General features: G+C 42.4%; 1 protein-coding gene across 1 annotated transcript in view; it reads right to left on the minus strand.

The window, feature by feature from the left end:
- LOC102876931 (EGF-like module-containing mucin-like hormone receptor-like 1-like) overlaps window positions 1-19,945 on the minus strand; it is a 145,344-nt gene that overhangs the window by 62,627 nt on the left and 62,772 nt on the right. Inside the window, exons 12-17 of the mRNA XM_006896411.1 lie at window positions 19,275-19,452; window positions 14,307-14,426; window positions 12,049-12,248; window positions 8,797-8,967; window positions 5,435-5,629; window positions 972-1,207 (exon numbers count right to left, since the gene is read on the minus strand). Coding sequence (XP_006896473.1) covers window positions 972-1,207; window positions 5,435-5,629; window positions 8,797-8,967; window positions 12,049-12,248; window positions 14,307-14,426; window positions 19,275-19,452 — 1,100 coding nt within the window. The remainder of the gene's footprint in view (window positions 1-971; window positions 1,208-5,434; window positions 5,630-8,796; window positions 8,968-12,048; window positions 12,249-14,306; window positions 14,427-19,274; window positions 19,453-19,945) is intronic.

The raw sequence follows: 19,945 nt of genomic DNA on the forward strand, positions 1-19,945 counted from the left end.
ATCCAGTTTTTCTCAGTCTTACCCTCACCCTGATGTCAGCCTCATTCTACAACAGTGGCACCATATAATATTTGTCCCTTTGTGACTGAGATACCTCACTCAGCATAATGCCTCCAGGGTCACCCATTTTGAATAATATTGCATGAGTTCCTTATTTTTCAATGTAAATTAAAACCAACTTGCTGGCATTGAGTCAGTTCTGTCTAGGAGCTTATCAACCAGAATAGAACTGCCCTCCAGAATTTCCAAGGTTGTAAGTAATCATTGGAGCGAACTACTACATCTTCCTTCCAGAGTGGCTAGTAGATTTAAACTGACCACCGTCATTTCACAATTGCACGTCTAACCACTTACGCCATCAGAGCTATTTACATTCACTTAGAAATAGTATCCCTTGGACTTGTGCTGTGTACAACCGATGCTTCTGTACATTATAGCACTAAAACAAATGTAACATAAATGAAGACTTAATAAATGGTTCTTACAATGTTTGAGGACGTCAGAAGAATAATTTATGTCTTTGAGTTGTGGTGTTGAAGAAGAATACTGTATATCCCATGGTCTTCCAAAACCACTAACAGGTATGGCTTGGAAAAAGGGCCACCAGAGTGACCCTTAGAGGCAAAGATGTCAAAGATATTACTCATAGATGAGGCATGCTATTAGGAGAGAGTATTCCTTGTAAAGGTATACCATGTTTGGAAAGGTGGAGGGTCAGCGAAAGAGAAAAAGACCCCCAATGAGCTATCTCTATACAGTGGCACAGCAGTGGGCTCAAGTGCGTCAGATATGATGAGGATGTCGAAGGTAGGACAGGGTTCAAGGTCTGTATTCACAAGGTCACTATGAATTGTACTTGATTTGATGGCATCTAACAAAAACTAGCCTTGCTATTCTCGTTCTTATTTTTCTTATATAATTATTATAATCAATTCTGCAAAAGGGTCTTTAAGGAAACGGACACCACTCACCGATTATGCATCCCATAGCCCTGTGGGTGTACACTGGCAGAAACAACCACCACCAGGGCTGGAAGCCCATAGCCAAAGGCACAGAGGTTCCGCATTCTGATGTTGCGGGAGCTGAAGTAATTCACCACCTTCAGGTTCCTGACCATGAGGAAGATCATCACCGCTTCTACCAGCATCCAGAAGAAGCAGGCGAGGAAAAGGTAGTGCAGGACGCCAGCGATGGTGGCGCAGATTATCTGGAGAAGAGAAGAATGAACATCTATGACCTCCACCCCTGCGAGAAGGTTCAGAAATGTGAAGAAAACAGGCGGACTACCTTGACTACACTTCCTCAAACATGGCCACTCGTTGACTCCACAAATATTTGTAACGTTCTTTAAACACGGGTGGTCCACATTTTGGAAGGATGGAAAACCATATTCATTTGCCTACGACTGAGACTAGAATCAGGGGAGTTTGGGACAAGCTGTAAATTTACGGTATGTTCAGAGATCAGTGGTCGTGGTTGTTATTTTTGTTGTGTGCCATTAAATCCAATTTACAGTAATACCAGGTGATGCGATTTCCTCTGAAGGATTTCCTCGTTGTTATCTGTTTCTATGAGAGCAGGTGGCCCCAATTTTTCTTCACATCAGTGGATTTCAAATGCCAGCATTGGCTTTCGGGGTCAGCAGACTTTCATGCCATCTCTGTGAATAGAGTCATTTACGTCTTCTCTGTGGCGCTTTCTCTGTACCACAGCACAGTGGAGTACTTGAGGCAGAGATAGCATGGTTGCCAAACCTGAGAATATTTACTATGTAGACCTTCAGTAAAAAAAAACAACTTATTGATTCTGATCCAAATGGTGAACAGAAGCTATGAGAATTGTGGCATCAGGATTGGTGGAAGATCTGCGTTATGCAGATGACACAACCCTTCTTGCTGAAACCGAGAAGGACCTCATGCACTTGCTGCGAAGGGTCAAGAACTGCAGCCTTCGGTATGGACTGAGGCTCAATGTCAAGAAGACAAAGATTCTCACGACTGGACCAATTGATAGCATCAGGATGGATAGCGAAGAGATTGAGATTGTTCATAGCTTCAGTTTGCTCGGCTCCACGGTCAACAGTCTTGGCACCAGCAGTCAGGAAATAAAAAAAACTTATTGTGATAGGAAAGTCTGCTGTTAGTGGCCTCTCTAAAGTACTCAAGAGCAATGGTGTCTCTCTGGAGACTAAGGTGTGCCTGATACAGGCCATGGTCTTTGCAATCACTTGTTATGCATCAGAGAGTTGGACAATGACTAGGGAGGACAGAGGGAGAATTGATGCCTTTGAGCTGTGGTGCTGGAGAAGAGTATTGAATGTACCATGGACTGCCAAGAAAACAAACAGATTCATCCTGGAGAGGGTTAACCCAAGCTATTCCTTGGAGGCAAGGATTCTGGGGCTTCGTCTGACATACTTTGGGCATGTTGCAAGGAGGGACAGGTTTTGGAGAGGGACATCATGCTTGGGAGGGTGGAGGGACGGTGCAAGAGGGGAAGACCCTCTATGAGGTGGATTGATTCAGTGACTGGGGGTAATCGGGATGGGTGTGTTAGAGGCAGTGCTATTGGCACAGGATAGAGCAGGGTTTAGGGCTGTTGTACATAGGGTCGCTATGAGTCGCAAGCGACTCGACGGCACATAACAACAGCAACAGCAACAACAACAACAACAACAACAACGGTGAGAGGGATAGATTTGTATGAAAAAGAATCACCCACAAAATGCCAATAGCACTTATTTTGGGAAGCTCAGTACCCGCATAGGAAGTAAAGTGGCCAAAGTTGCTACCTTTATGGAAAACCTAGTTTAGTGGCTTATTGAATGCCACGGAATCTCTTCAGACTTCTGGTGCCCCCATGTGGCAGTGTAGGATATTTCTAGACTGAAATCTTCATGGGAGCATATCTCTGGGTATATTTCCTACAGGGTGCTGGGTGAATTAAAACCATTTAACCATTGTGCCCCCAGAGTTCTTTGCAGTCTAGTGGGTTAGGCAGATAGGTATCCAACACATAAAAGAATAACTAAATAAATAAGTTGATAAGATTTAAAATAATGAGGAGAACAAAACCTCGTTTGACTGGTGTTCTGGTGTTCTAACCTGTTGCAGGTGGTGCTGTTAACTAGAAGGTGTTATGTCTGGCAATTTGAGTCCCACCAGCAGCTGAAAGGGATCAAGATGAGCGCTTTCCTCCTGTTAGCACGTGCAGCCTCAGAAAGTTGCTGGAGAGTGACTATCAGTTGGAATACACTTGACGGCAGGGAGGATTTTTGTGAGAGTGAGAGGAGACAGCAGTTTCTTGGTTGTAGCGCAGTTGACTTGGGACACTAAGTCTTTGGTTGTAAAGGATGCCTGTGCACTGTAGGATCGTAAACAACATTCTCAGCTTCTAACCACTAGATGCCAGTTGTATCACAAGCCCACAATGGTGAAAACCATATTGTTGTTGTTGTTAGGTGTCGTTGAGTCATAGACGACTCATAGCAACCCTATGAACAAAAGGCCTGAGCACTGTTCATAGGGTTTCTGGAGGCAAGACATTTCAGAAGTGAATGTCCCTTCTGCTTCCAGGCTTGTTTTAATTGGGAAGCTCCATCAAACGCTGTCCACCATGGGTAACCATTATCACATTTGACACATCAGTGTCACAGTGTTCAGCATCACAGCAAGCACGAGTTACCTCTGTACAGCAAATGGACAGACCGGTACTATACCAACTAGAAGAATGTTTGTCAGAAAAACAGTTTGAACCAGGCCTGAAGGCCACAGATTAAAATCATCCACCTTGGGCTTGGTATTATAACTTTCCTTCCATTAGGCCAACGTAGCTCTCTCTATGTCGTCGTTGTTGTTAGGTGTCGTCAAGTCGTAGATGACTCATAGCGACTCTATGAACAAAAGACCTGAGCACTGTTCATGGAGTTTCTGGAAGCAAGCCATTTTAGAAGTGGATGCCACTTCTGCTTCCAGAAAACCATATATGTCTCCAGAAATTGCCAATTGTTACCAGGAGGCAATATCATATCCCCATCAACTAGAGTTGATAGCCCCTCATATGTTATGTTGTTGTTATGTGTCATCAAATCACCTGCAACTCATACTGACTCTATAAACATCAACTCTGACCTTTGCCCTATCCTGCGTCTATCTCATTGTCTCCAACAGACTTAATTCCATTTCTCCAAGTCACCAAGTTAATCCATCTCATCTTGGGTCTTCCTCTCTTGCACTGTCCCTACAACCAAACATAATGTCCTTCTCCAAGAACTGGTCCTTCCTGGCCATGTGCCAAAAGTACGTGAGACAGAACTTCAAAATCCTTGCCTCCAGGAGCAGCTTGGTTTTACTTCCTCCAGGACAGACCTGTTTGTTCTCCTCGTAGTCAATTGTATGTTCAATACTCTTCTCCAGCACCACAGCTCAAAGGCATCACACTTTCTTTTATCATCCTCAGTCACTGTCCAGCTCTCTGATGCATAGCAAGTAATTGTGAAGACCATGGCTAGTATCAGGCACACCTTAGTCCCCAGACTGACATCGTTGCTTTTCAGTGCTCTAGAGACATCTTTGACAGCAGACCTTTTTAAATTCATCTTTTGATATCCTGGCTGTTGATGCCAAGAGTGTTGATTGTGGAATCAAGCAAGCTGAAGTTATTAACAATCTTTATCTATCATAAAGCTGCCAATTGGCCCAGTGGTGAGAATCTTTGTTTTCTTGATGTTGAGCTTCAGTCCATATTGAAGACTACCATCCTTGCCCTTCTTCTGCAAATGCCTCATGTCCTCCTCTGTTTCAGCAAACTAGGTTATGTCATCTGCATAACACAGGCTGTTGATGAGTCTTTCTCCAATCCTGATGCCACATTCCTACTGATAATGTCTAGCCTCCTCTGGAATGATCTGTTCTGCATAGAGATTGAAAAGGTATGGAGATAAGATGCAACCCTGATGCGCACCTTTTCTAATCCTGAACCATGCAATGTTATACTTACTTGCTACAGAGTAAAGTCTTACTTAAAGCAAACCCATATACAGCATATACATGTCACACAGGACTGCTCAGGTAGTAATAGAAGAAGACCACCAGGTCTTTCTCCCACAAAGCCACTGGGTGGGTTCAAGCTGCCAATCTTTCAGTTAGCAGTTTAGCTCTTAACTATTACAGCACCAGGGTTCCTTAGTCATTGGTATAGAGAATAGCATTAGATAAGATTAGATAAAATACTTTAGACCAGACTTGGAGTTGCAATCTATCATAGGAAGAAGTCAACAGAAGAGGATCTCAGGGAAAAGTGGTATGGTCAGAGGAATAACATTTGCAAGTTGAGGCAGGAGCCAGTACACAGAGATGAGAGTGGGATGATGAAAGATGATGTGAAGATATTAAGATTTGGGGGATACTGGGGCACAGCGTAAAGGGTATGAAACCTGGTTGTCCGTCTTGTCCACACCGGTGAGGAAGAGAATCTTGGCCAGGAACAAGCATATGCAGAGGTGCAGGTGGAGGTAGGTGTTGTGGTTACGGATGGCACGACACAGCAGGAACGTGGCAATGGCCAAGGCGAGACACACCAACGAAAGAATCATGCCCACGTGGCTAATCATGTGTAAAGAAAACTCCATCTGTCAAGAATGAGATCTCAGAATTAGTCTCAGAATTAGAGGAATAGCTTCCAGATTGGAAAAAGAAGTTCTCCATACCCTTGGGTTGGGCAGAAGGGACTCAGAGTCAATTCTCCCTCTAATACTTGTCATGAATTTGATATTGCCCCTCAAAGTCCCTTGGCATTCATCAGCACTCATTCCCACCCCCTGCCATGGCCACTCTTCATTGTAGGGATAAGATACCTATTAGCTAAATTTTCCAGAACTCCCGGGTGTGGAGGTCCTAGATGTAATTTAAGTTCTCCACTGAGATACATCCATGAAAGTTTGGAAGGAATAAAGGAATCAGACAAGTGACATCTAACAAACAAAAGCGAGCCATAGACATTCTTAGTGCCCAGACCACAACTTTGTGTGTGAGAACGAAATAGAAGCAGCAGTTTCTGACCTCTGTATCCCAGCTTCCAAGGGTGACCTGAAAGCCAAACTGCACGTAGTTGAGTCTGGCTTCAATACCTGCATTCCACTAAGTGACTTTGTGAGCATTCAATTCCCTGTGTAAATCATTTTCTGCTTGAAATACTTGGAATGGATTCTGTTTCTTGGATGGAACCTCAGTTAATATGTAGACACTCAGTGAATTTCCAACTTCCGAAGGGGGAACGTAACAAACTGAGTTCTTCTTCTATGTCTATAAATAATTAATTTTTAAAATTAACTTGAGTATTTTATATACATACATATATATATATATATATTCCTATATTAAAAATAGTACTAGATAGCTTCTCAAGGACTCCTTTCTATGACATTGTTGCATAGAAGTTAGGGAAATTGACTGAAATTCTGACAGTTTCTAGCTGTATGAATTTGGTCAAGATACTTTAATGGTTCTATGTCTAAGTTTCCTCATCTGTTAGAGAAAGAGAAGAGAAACAGAGAAGAAAAGAAGATGAAATAGAGGGAGAGGGAGAATAAGAAGGGGAAGGTGGAGGAGGAAAAGGAGGAGGAGGGGAAGGTGGAGAAGAAGAAGGAGGAGGAGGAGAGGAAGAGGAGAAGGAAAAAGTGGAGGAGGAGTTAAAGAAGAAGGAGAAGAAGAAGAAGGAGGAGGAGAAGGTGGAGGAAGAGGAGGAGGAGGAGAAGGAAAAGGAGGAGGAGGAGGAGGAGGTGGAGGAGGAGAAGGTGGAAGAGGAGGAGGAAGAGAGGAGGGGAGGGGAGGGAGGAAGGGGAGGAAGAGTAAGTGTGACTACCTTACAAGGTTGTATTGATAGAATTGAATGAAGTACTTAACACTAAGCTAGAAACACTATTGCTCCAGTGTTGATTGTGACTCATGTTTCTATAGGACAAGAACTCCCCTGCAGTGTTTTCAAGAGAGTAACCTTCATGAAGCAGTCTATACCGTTTCCTCCTGCAGAGCAGTCTGTGGGTTCAAACTGCTGGCCTTTTAATTAACAACCAAACACTTGGCCACTTAGCCACCAAGAATCCTGGTCTTAAACCATCGGCACCTCTAAGTAGTATTTAAGGACCCCCACCAGGAAGTCCACTGTGTAATTTATAGCCTCTGAAAACCCACTGAAGGGTCAGCTATGAGTCAGTGTTAACTTGAGGGCAGAGTTTGTGTTTATTACTAGGGAATTGAACTTCAAGTCTTGAATGATAAACAAGTCCTCTAAACACGACATATAATAATATAGCAATAATGGATTTTCTTCTCTACTCCACCCAGCCATTCAACAAGACTACTGTTACATTCCATCTCCTTCTGGATCTCCTCTCAGTGCTTACCAAGACTCATCGGAATTCACACAACACATTCTCTTTCTTCACTTGCATGACATATTAGAAATAAATATCCTTTGGAGACAGACCAATCTAGGTTTGAATTCTGCCTCTTCTACTAATTTCAAAACCAAGACGGGCTGTTGAGCTTTGCTCTCGAATTCTATCTAATATGTTTGACCAAAATAGCTTTTCAGGTTCCTCATTAAGGATTAAAATTAATGTAGAATGAAAGGCTTGGCATCTAGTCTGAACCAAACCAAACTCCCTGCTATAAGGTTGATTCTGACTCACGACAGGCCTCCATCAAGTTTCTGATACTGTCAGTCTTAATGAGAGAAATTTGTCCATCTTCCTCCTTGAAGGGCCGGGAGATTTGAATGGTTAAACTTTAGGGACTGACTCAATTTTATTTGTGGTTGATATTGTGCCAGCTTCTATTTAGGGTAAATGTACATGTTGTTGTTGTTGTTGTTATGTGCCATCGAGTCATTTCCGACTCATAGCGACCCTATGCACAACAGCCCTAAACCCTGCTCTATCCTGAGCCAACCGCACTGCCTCTGACACACCCATCCCGATTACCCCAGTCACTGAATCAATCCATCTCATAGAGGGTCTTCCCCTCCTGTGCTGTCCCTCCATCCTCCCAAGCATGATGCCCCTCTCCAAGGACCCGTCCCTCCTGGCAACATGTCCAAAGTATGTCAGACGAAGCCCCAGAATCCTTGCCTCCAAGGAGTAGCTTGGTTTAAACCTCTCCAAGATGAATCTGTTTGTTTTCCTGGCAGTCCATGGTACATTCAGTACCCTTCTCCAGCACCACAGCTCAAAAGCATCCACTCTCCTTCTGTCCTCCCTAGTCCTTGTCCAACTCTCTGATGCATAACAAGCGATTGCAAAGACCATGGCCTGTATCAGGCGCACCTTAGTCTCCATAGAGACACTGTTGCTCCTGAGTACCTTTGAGAGGTCCCTAACAGCAGACTTTCCCATCGCGATACGCTTTTTGATTTCCTGACTGCTGGTACCAAGAGTGTTGACTGTGGAGCCGAGCAAACTGAAGCTGTGAACACTCTCAATCTCTTCGTCATCCATCCTGATGCTGCCAATTGGTCCAGTGGCGAGAATCTTTGTCTTCTTGACATTGAGCCTTAGTCCATACTGAAGGCTGCAGTCCTTGACCCTTCGCAGCAAGTGCATGAGGTCCTCCTCTGTTTCAGCATGAGTTTCATGAATTCTCAAAAATAAAATCAGCACACACACTCTTTCTTGAGCCCATGCCTCCCTCCCACAACACCCGCATCCACGAGGGCCATGCAGTATATATTTCATAAATCGTTCCCATCGGATCGGAGGCTGTTATTTGGGAAAACAATGCATAGACTACCATTACTGACCGTGAGCTCCCCAGAAGCCATGATAATGGCTAGGTTCGCCATCCGATTGCAGCTGCAGGTGGTACGCATCACAGAAGCTTCAAGGACCATGCAGCCCGAGGGCGTCCATCTCCCACCCTCCACATCTGAACTCCAGGAAACACATATAGGTTTATCAAATTCCTGCTTTGGCTGAAAAAGGAAAGATCCTGGTTACTCGACATACCCTCTGAAATGCATTCAAGGTGACCATCCTCAACACCCATTTCATGTAAGACATTTGGGTTATAATATACAGGGAATAGAGAGAAATGCTGAGATCCAGTCTACGGCGATGATGAAGCTAGTGGGGCATGCCACACACTAACTTCTGGAGGAAATGCCTCCTTTCATAAAATCTATAATATGATCTTGTCCATATTAACTCATTTTTTTCAACAAGTTTTCATTGAAGTTGTTGTGTGTTGAGTTGATTATAATGCATAGCAACCCTATGTATTACAGAACAAAAGAATGCCTGGTGCAGTATCATCCTTGCAATCACTGCTATACATGAACCCATTATTGGAGCCACTATACAAACAATAAGACTTTCTTACTGAGTGTCTTCCTTTTTAACCCTAGCCCTCCACCAAGCATGATGTCCTGCATCAGAGACTGCCTGATATAACATGTCCAAAGTGCGTAAGACAGAGTCTCTACAGATTCCCTTATAAAGAACACTCTGGCTGTGTTTTCGAAGACATATTTGTTTGTAATTCTGGCAGTCTATCGAAAAATAATGTTCTTCACTGACACCAAGATTCAAATACATGAATTCTTGCTCAGTTTGCCTTATTCATTGTCCAGCTTTCATAAGCCATGAAGTGAATCGAATATCATGACTTGGGTCAGAAGCACCACAACATCTACAGCAATATCTTTGTCTTTCCAACACTTTAATTAGGTCCTTTGCAGTAGATTTGGTTTGTTTCCCATACTGGATCTTTCCCATTTCCTTCACACAGTCATACACACACACCATCACACCATCCATCATAGGGTTGCTCTCTATCTATCTTATCTATCTATCTACACACACACACACTATATATACACACACACTATATATATATATATATACACTATACACACACACTATATATATACACACACTATATATACAGACACATTCACACACTATATATATATACACACACTATATATATATACACACACATACAAACTATATACACACACTATATATAAATACACATACAAACTATTTACACACACTGTATATGTATTCACACACTATACACACACACACACACTATTTATACACATGCACACACATACACACACTATTTATACACATGCACACACACACACACACACACACACACACACACAGAGCCAGGAAATTAGGAAATTAAAAGATGAATTGTATTGGTAAAGTCGGCTGTCAGGGACCTCTCCAGAGTACTGAAGAACAGTAATATCAGTCTGAAGACTAAGGTGCATCTGATACAGGCCATGGTCTTTGCCATCACTTGCTATGCATCAGGGAGTTGGACAATGATGATAGAAGGAGAGTTGATGCCGTTGAGCTGTGTGTGGTGCTGGAGAAGAGTATTGAATATACCATGGACTGACAATAAGATTAACACAGGATAGGGGATGGTTTAGGGCTGTTGTACATAGGGTCACTATGAGTTGCAAGCGACTCAACAACACATAACAACAACAATGAAAGTTGGATAATGAACAAAGGAGATCAAAGGATTATTGTTGTTGCTGTTGTTGTTAGACACCACTGAATCCACTATAACTCATTATGATACTGTGAACAACAGATCTGAACCTTGCTGTACTGTGCTGTCCTCATGACTCTTGATACCCTCAAGCTCATGTTAGAACCTTGCCCGGTACTGTGCCGTCCTCATAATTCCTGATACACTCAAGCCCAAGTTACAGATACTGTGTTACTTTTTCTCATTGAGGGTCTACCTCTCTTTTGATGATCCTGTACTTTGCCCAGCACAATGGCTTTTTCCAAGGATTGGTGCCTCCTAACATCATGTCTAAAATTTGGGAAGAATTTAAAAGAAGGAATACCTTTACATAATGATGAATAAGACGGTGGGATATACAATGGACTTCCAAAAGAAGAAACAAATGTATCATGAAGAAAGGGCAGCCAGAGAGCTCCTTAGGAGAGAGGATGTTGAGGCTTCTTCTCATGTACTTAAGATAAGGGTAGTCCACAGAGAAAGGTAGCATGCTTAGAAAAGTACAGGATCAGTGAAAGAGGAAATCCCTCAAAACAATGAACTGATACTGTGGCTGCAACAGTTAATTTGAGCCCAATGGAGATTATGAAGATTGCATGGTTTGAGAATTTTCTTCATCTATGGCACATAACAACAACAACATTGTAAGTAGGATCTGCTTGGTAAAGGAGGAGATTGCCCCTCCTTCTCCAGGAGAGCATCTGGTGGATTTGAACCATGCGCTTCTGAGATTGCAGTGCAGCTTCTTGCCAGTAGGCCACCCTCTCCAAAGTACTGAAGAGCAATGGTGTCTCTCTGGAGACTAAGGTGCGTCTGATACAGGCCATCGTCTTTGCAATCACTTGTTATGCATCAGAGAGTTGGACAATGACCAAGGAGGATAGAAGGAGAATTGATGCCTTTGAGCTGTGGTGCTGGAGAAGAGTATTGAGAATACCATGGACTGCTAGGAAAACAAACAGATTCATCCTGGAAAGGGTTAAATCCAGTGGCTCCTTGGAGGCAAGGATTGTGAGGCTCTGTCTAACATACTTTGGACATGTTTTAAAGAGGAACTGGTCCTTGGAGAGGGACATCATGCTTGGGAGGGTGGAGGGACAGCGCAGGAGGGGAAGACCCTCTATGAGGTGGATTGATTCAGTGACTGGGGCAACTGGGGTGGGTGTGTTGGAGATGGTGCGATTGGCACAGGACAGAGCAGAGTTTAGGGCTGTTGTACATAGGGTCGCTATGAGTCGCAAGCAACTCGACGGTACATAACAACAACAATAACAACTGTAAGTAGGATTTCTATGAGCCAAAGTCAACTTAAAAGCAACAATCACAACAACAACAACAAACAGTCTTGAGGTGGGCTTTAAGAATAGGTTTGCATTACTAGACACTGTGGAAGCTTGCTGTCTTCCTGAGTCTCAATCTCAAGCAAGGCTGAAATGTTGAACTGAAGGAAAAGTAGTGGCCAGTAGGGACATGTGGGCACAATAGAAAGTTAACCACAAACCTGGATATTCTCCAGAGTGTAGATGATTGGCTCCGAGAAGCCATCTTTCTTCTTCCCAGTTGTGATGCCCCCAACAACCCGAGAACCCATCTTTAGCTTCCTTTTGGGGTTGGCCAAGGTATCCTGGGGGTCTTGGAAGTAGCTCTCATCTAAAACAGACTCCATGCTTGCAAAGGAGACAAAAGCCACCCCAGTAATACCTGTAAATTCCCACAAAGGGAAAGAAATGGGAAGCATTTGTAAAGAGGTCATTATAGATGCGTACACGCACGCACACACACGCGCACACGCACGCACACGCACGCGCGCACACGCGCACACACACGCATGCACATGCACGCACGCACACACACACGCACACACACATATGCGCACACACACGCACACGTACACGCACACGCACACACACGCACATGCACACACGCAACACACACCCTTTGATACTCCATGTACCTCACTGCTCTATTCTGAGGATTGAAATGCCATTGAACTTCCAAAATAGTGAGGGATCCTCTCCTAGACCATTTTAAAAACCTTGAGATGCACAAATCTTTACTATGCTTAAAAAGAAATTTGGGTTAGTTTCCACACACGGTGTAAGGTTGAATTAATTTTCATATACGTGTGGAGTGTGGGTCCAGGTTCATTCTCTTGTTATGGAGACACTGAATCTCAGTTAAAACTCATGCCATGGAGTCAATTCTGAGGCATGGTGACACCATGAGGCAGAGCAGAACTGCCCCCAAATATGGCATCTTGGGCTGTACTAATTTTGGAGGTTTGAATCCACCAGCTGCTCCAAGGGAGACAGAGAGGTAATCTTTTCTTGATTTACAGGCTCTGAAAATCTGCTGAAGCATCAGCCATGTATTGTCTCTGGCTCTATGACAATAAGTGACAGTGAATTCTTGATTGTGGAAGATGTCCTGTGGACTAGCGAATAACGTTTTTCCCCTCTGAATTTTATGAAAGTTGACTTCTATGTTCTTCTGTCTCAAAGTGGTTCAAGTTATCAATCCTTCAAACAGCATCTGAGTGATTAACCACTGCACTACCAGAGCTCCTTCCGTGAAGGGTGATGGGAATATTTGGAAATAGACAAGGATGGTGATTGAGCCACATAACTAATTTTATCAATGACACTGAACCATACACGTGAAGAATACTGAAATCAAACTGTCTCCTCGTCATATTGTTAACTGTCACTAATTCAACCCCCAATCCTTCGTGATCCTACACATAACAGATGACAGATACTCTATAGAGCATTCTTGAAAAGGTTCCGGAAGCAGTTTCTCAGTTTTTCTTTCACACAGGGGTACTGAGTGAATTTGAAAAACCATCCTTTCGATTAACTGTGGATGGATGAGTGGATGAAAACCACTCATGCTAACCAGGCTCCTATGGCGGGTTACAAATATGCAAGTGTTCTGTTACATATATGTGAGTGCTTTGTTACATGCTTAGAAATGTGTGCTACATGTTGTTGTTGCTGTTAAGTGCTGTGTAGTTGTAGATGACTCATAGTGACCCTATGAAGGAAAGACCTGAACACTTGTATAACTTTCTTCCCATTTTATTGCATACTTATAACTTTGTTGTTAAAGTTATGCCTTGTGTACATACATATAAACATGTTGTGAAATATATAGAGATAGAGATAGATAGAGATAGAGATGATAGAGATAGAGATAGAGAGGTAGAGATAGATGATATAGATGATATAGATAGAGATATGGAGATAGAGATAGAGATAGATAGATATTTGATTGTTGTTATTATCTGCTGTAAAGCCAATTACGACTCACAGAGACCTTCTGAACAATGGATCTGAACCCTGTTCTAGTGTTTTGTTACATATATATACATTATGAGTATTTTGTAACATGTGTTTAAGTGAGTTGTTCCATATATACCTACCACAAAAATTATTTGACCGAATTTGATTTTGCGATTTTAGGAGTCAGTTTACCTGAGCACTAGTGAATGAGTTTTCTCCCACAATTATTGTTATTCTTGTTCAGTGATTCTGGTGAGCCTCCCTTCACTGCCTGCCCTTGAAAGGCCAGTACTTCCTGGAGACCTGTGCTAGGCTCACACCTGTCCCATCCATCCCTAAGGTTTCCTTCTCCGTCCCCAAGCTGTTGGATTGCAGAGACCTTCCAGAGGGGCCCCTGGCACCTAAGAGAAGAGCAGTAGTATCTGCTGGCGGTAGGCACTACAACCATGCTCTTTGATTCCCAGAAGCAAATCTGTACCTCTGGCCTCAGACTCTTTAATTGTAGAACATCCGATCTTCATCTCATCCCCTTTGGCTTTCAAGTTAAAGGCAGCATTCTCTCCAGTGCATTCTTCTTTAATAACTTTGCTTTCAAAGTCTAAAAAGGAAAAAAAAGTGAGAGTTTGCACCAGAGACACAGAAACTGAATTTTCAATTTACTTTCCATCCATCAAAGTTGTGCATCTGCCCTTGAAAACAAAGGAAATAATGTAAAGGCCACCTTGTGACAGTACAATTCCTTAACCCTCTCGTGAATCACAGGAGGGGTGGGAGGTAGCATTAAGCAAACGAGGAATTCAGTTGTGGGCCTAGGAGCAACTTCTCCTATCTTAGGAGTGAAGCTGAATGGTGGAACTAAAGGGGATGGTAGAGAAAGCACTATATTACATTTGTGGACTTCTTGTTTTTATGTGTCCTCAAATTGACTACAACTCATAACAACCCTATGAACAATGGCTCTAAACTTTGCCTTATCATGAGCCAACTTCACTGGCTCTGACACATCTGACCCCATTGCCACAGTCACTATGTTAATCCATCTCAACTAGGGTCTTCTTCTCTGCTGACACTCCACCCTCCCAAGCATGATGTCCTTCTCCAAGGACTGGTCCCTTCTGGCAACATGTCCAAAGTATGTAAGATGGAGCTTCCAATATCTTGCCTCCAAGAAGAAACCTGCTTTTACCCTCCTCATGACAGACGTGTTTGTTTTCTTAACAGTTCGATTCTCTTCTCTAGAATCACAACTCAAAGGCATCAATTCTTCTTCTATCATCCGTATTCATTGTCCAGCTCTCAGATGCATAGCAAGTGATTGAGAAGACGATGGCCTGGATCAGGTGCACCTTAGTATCTCAATTGACATTATTGCTTTTCAGAACTCTGGAGAGGTACTTGGCAACAGATATTTATAATGTAATTCATTTTTTTTTAATTTCCTAACTGCTGTTGCCAAGACTGATGATTTGGTGTTGCAGACCGAGGGTCCCAAAGAATGGAATAATTTTATAATTATTAATAAAGAGACAAACAGCCAGGAATGAGATAGAGCAGAGAGCATAAAACAGGGGGCCAGGAGTTCATGACTGAAGCCCCCAAGCCAAGCTTCTCTGTGTCTTTATTGAAAATTATCAGGAAGTAAATCACAAAGAGAATTCAATGCAAATGAAGCCAAGCTCTTTCTATTGAAAACCTTCTGCTTGACTCAGGAGGGAGGGGTTCACAAATGCAAGAATTTGGTTTACCCTTAACTATTAACCTTGATGCCTCAGGATGAACTCTAGCTCAGGAAGTAACACTCCCTCTGTAGGTGGCCCCTTGCTGTCTCCTGTCTTACAGGGAACAAACAGCTCATTTTCTAGGATCTGCCACAAGAGAAATCCTAACTTATAAATCTGTAATTCCTTCAATTCCTGAACAAGGGTTTTCATATAATATTTGATATAAAGTTTGGCTTCCCATAATTTGGGATTAGAGCAAGATGAGGTCATGAATCAATTTTTCCCCCATCTATCATGATACTGAGGGAGCTGTGGTGGCCTGTTGGTAAATATCTGTGTTACAATCCCAAAGACACACAGTTCAAATCCACAAGCTGTTCCACAGGAGAAGGATGGGCAATCTTCTCCCCTGCAATGAACTGCCTCTGTAAACCCACTGGAGGATTAGCTTTGGGTTGGATCTGACTCAACAGAACTTAACGATAACAACTACAACATCAAGAAAATACCTGTTGGCCCAGTGGTGGTGATGGTGGTGTCAGGTGCCATCGAGTAAGTAGAACCCATAATGACCCTACACACAAATCTGAACCCTGTCCTACCCCGTGCCACACTTTCTGATACATTAGAGCCCATTGCAGCAGTTACTGTGTCAGTCCACCTGGTCGAGGGTCTTCCTCTCCTTCATGAACCCTCCAGCAACATGCACCTCAATATCTTTGCCTCCAAAGAGTACTTTGGCTGCACCGTCTCTAAGATATACATGTTTGTTCTTTTGGCACTCCATGGGATGTTCAGCGTTCTTTTCCAACACCACATCCCAAAGACATCAATTCCTTTGTCATTCTTATTCATCCAGCTCTCAGATACATATATAGCAAGTGATCAGAAAGACTATGGCCTGCATCTAGACATCTATTTTTTGGAACGAGGTGAAAAATTTTCACAAGCTTATTAAAGATCTTAGGCAAAAATAAAGGTTATGCATTACTACTCTATGGATGGATTGACGGAGTAACTGCACCAATGGACTTAAGCATAGTGGACATGGTGAGGACAGTAGAAGATCCAGCAAAAATTCAATCAAAGGGTCACTAGGAGACATAATCATCTGGAGTGCACCTAGCAGCAACAAACAAATGAACTCTATGAGAAAGAGTTTAAATTTCACTATGAGTCAGCACACAACAATAACATACAGTACACACAAAAACATTTTCTCATCAGAGACTATATTTTCCCATCCTTAGCCTTAACCACTAATTATTGATGAAGAATATTTGAAACCATATTTTTGTATTGCTTGTTCTTAATGTTAAGTTTTTTAATGAATCAACAAATAAATCCCACTCAAAATGGTTCAATCTTTGTTAAAAAAAAAAAAAGACTATGGCCTGAATCAGATGTACCTTAGTCCTCAAGCTGATGTCATTACTCCTCAATAATTTGAATAGGTCTCTAACTGCAAACTTTCCCAGTGCAATATATCTCTTTATTTCTTGACTGCTGGTAGCAAGGGTGTTAATTGTGGATCCAAGTCAAATGACATCATTGACAGTTTCAATCTTTTCTCTATCTTTCCCCATGTCTATCATCCAGTGATAAGAATCTTTCTTGATAGGGAGATGCAATCCATATTGAAGGTTGTATTCTTTGATCTTCTGCAACAAGTGCCTCAAGTCTTCTTTACTTTGAGCAAGTAATTTTGTGTCATCTGCACAACACAGGTTTCTGACAAGTCCCCCTCTGATCCTGATGCCATATTCTTCTTCATGGAGTGCAGCCTCTCAAATAATTTGCCCAACATACAGATTGAATAACTATAGAAAGAGAATACAACCCTGACACACTTCTTTCTTAAACTTAAGCCATGCTGTGTTCCCTTGCTCTGTTCACACAACAGCCTCCTGGTCTAGGTGTAGGTTTTGCATGAGCACAATTAAGTGCTCTAGGATTCCCAGTCATCTCAGTATCAGTCATAACTTGTTATGATTCACACAGTCAAATGCCTTTGCATAGTCACTAAAGCACAGACATTCTTCTGGTATTCTTTACTTCCAGGCAGGATTCATCTAAGATCAGCAACGATATCCCTGGTAAGGATTTTGTTTTCTTTCTGTTGTTAATATTTTTATCATTCAAATTGTGTTTCATGTGTCTACATTGTATTTTATAGTCTTTGATTCACGTTGCGTTTTGTGCATGTATATTGTATGGTTTCTCCCCTCCTTACAATCATCTTTATTTTCTTGATGTTGAAATGCAACCCATATTAAAGGCTGTAGACCTTGACCTCTGCAGCAAATGCTTTCCATGCTTTTCTGGTTGGTAAGCAAGCAAGGTTGTGCCATCTACATAACACATGTTGATGATGATTATCCCCCCAATCCTGATGTCATATCTTATTGTTGTTGTGAACCATAGAGTTGGAACTGACCCATCGCTGACCCTCCAGCGGGTTTCCAGAGCCAGTTAATCACACATGAGGAGATTGCCCATCTTTCTCCCATGGAGCTTCTGGTGGATTTGAACCATATGCCTTCAGGATTGCAGCACATCTCCTTGCCACTAGGCTACAAGAGTATAAAATTCAGCCTCCTGATTGATCTGTTCAGCAAGCAGATTGAAAAGATGTGAAGAAAGGATACAACCTGATGCACTCCTTTCTTGATAGCGAAACCCCGTGAACAACAGAGCACACTGAGGCAAAACGTGGTCTTCTAAAGACTTTAAATTTAGAAAGGTCTTCCAAGTCCAAAGGACTCTCTGGGTAAGGCAAATGGTTAACTTGTTCTCGACAACTAAGCAAAATGTTGAAAGTTTGAGTTCATCATGTAAGAAGAAAAGCCTGGCAATGTACTTCTGAAAAAATAGCTACTGAAAACTCAGAGGAACACAGTTGTCTGACGTACAGGAAGTCACTCTAGTTGGGTTCAGCTCAGTGCAACTAGTTAGGGAGAACGTGGGTGTTATAAATAGTTACCATACTCAGCTGCCAACAGAAAGGTTGACCGTTCAAGGTTCACCTTGACGAAAGGTTGGCCATCCCAAAGGCACCTTTGAATATAGGTCTGATTATCTAGTTCTGAAATATAATCCTTGGAAAACCCAGTGAAGCATGGTTCCATTATGTCACCGTTGGGGTCACCGTGAGTGCTGATTACTCTACAGCAACAATTTGGAAAAGATTTTCTAGCCCTGATGGTGCCAAATTGTGACTCTTCTTGGTGTTACCTTCATTTGGGAGACAAGAAGACAATAACAGCCCTGATCTAGAACACTTCCGGTTATCAAGACATAAGGAAATAAAGTTCTGGAAGGTCTCACACTAATAATCATTTTATTCACAATCCATTCATTGGCTTGAACTAGCCACAAAAGTCCCATCTAACCTCAATATATCCAGGAAATACAATGTTACCATGGCCTTGGAAGAGAACAATGGAAGTATATGAGAAGCTGGATAGTCTGAAGATGACTATAGTCCCTTAACACTTTGGCATATGCTCAACAGTCAACAAATGTTCGATGAATTATTTAACGACACGTTTTTAACCTCAATGTGAACATTTTTGCCAATGATGCTGTTAATTTGATTGAATTTGTTTTGCGTTGAGTTCAAGCTTTTAAAACAGTAGGGCAAACAAGATAGTGAGAAAGTCATGGGACTCACATAGCCAAAACCAGCAGCCAGGTGAGACCTTACCAGGACAGGTACGCCTTACCTAAGGATTTGGTCTGGGCCGTCTGACTGGTATTCTCTGAGGGTTTCAGGAGGGCTGCCAGCATGGTGCTCTCCACGCTCTCCAACACGACCGTGGCCAGCAGGGACTTCTCTTTCTTGGCGAAGGTGAGCCATGTGGATGTGTTCTCAAACACAATAGCAACACTCTCAAACATTACCTGCAAGAAATTATTTCTCTGTCACTCCATCTCACTTTTTACTGTATTATAATGTAGGGACATATACACAGCTCTGGTGGCCTGGTGGCAAGAAGCTGAGCTGCAACCCTGAAGGGACACAGTTAGAAACCACCAGATGTTCAGTGGGAGAAGGATAGACAATCACCTCCCGTGTAATTAACTGCCACTGAAAACCCACTAGAGGTTAGCTACGGGCCAGTTCCTACTTGACGGTATACATGATCTCCTTATCTCATTTTTTAATTACATTATATTGTTGTTATTGTTGTGTTGTTGTATATTATAATGTAGGACTATATATATGAGCTCATTTGTGCATGTGTGCATATGTGCACGTACACACACACACACACACACACACACACACACACACACACACACATTTCTCCCCAGTTCATTGCAGTGTTAAAAATTAGAAGAATGGCCTCATGAGGTGTTCCAGTTAAAAATTTTGTTGATTCCAAAAGGTAAC

This window comes from Elephantulus edwardii, unplaced genomic scaffold, assembly GCF_000299155.1.
Source record: "Elephantulus edwardii isolate Elephantulus edwardi_28Jun2011 unplaced genomic scaffold, EleEdw1.0 scaffold00185, whole genome shotgun sequence".
Lineage (NCBI taxonomy): Eukaryota > Metazoa > Chordata > Mammalia > Macroscelidea > Macroscelididae > Elephantulus > Elephantulus edwardii.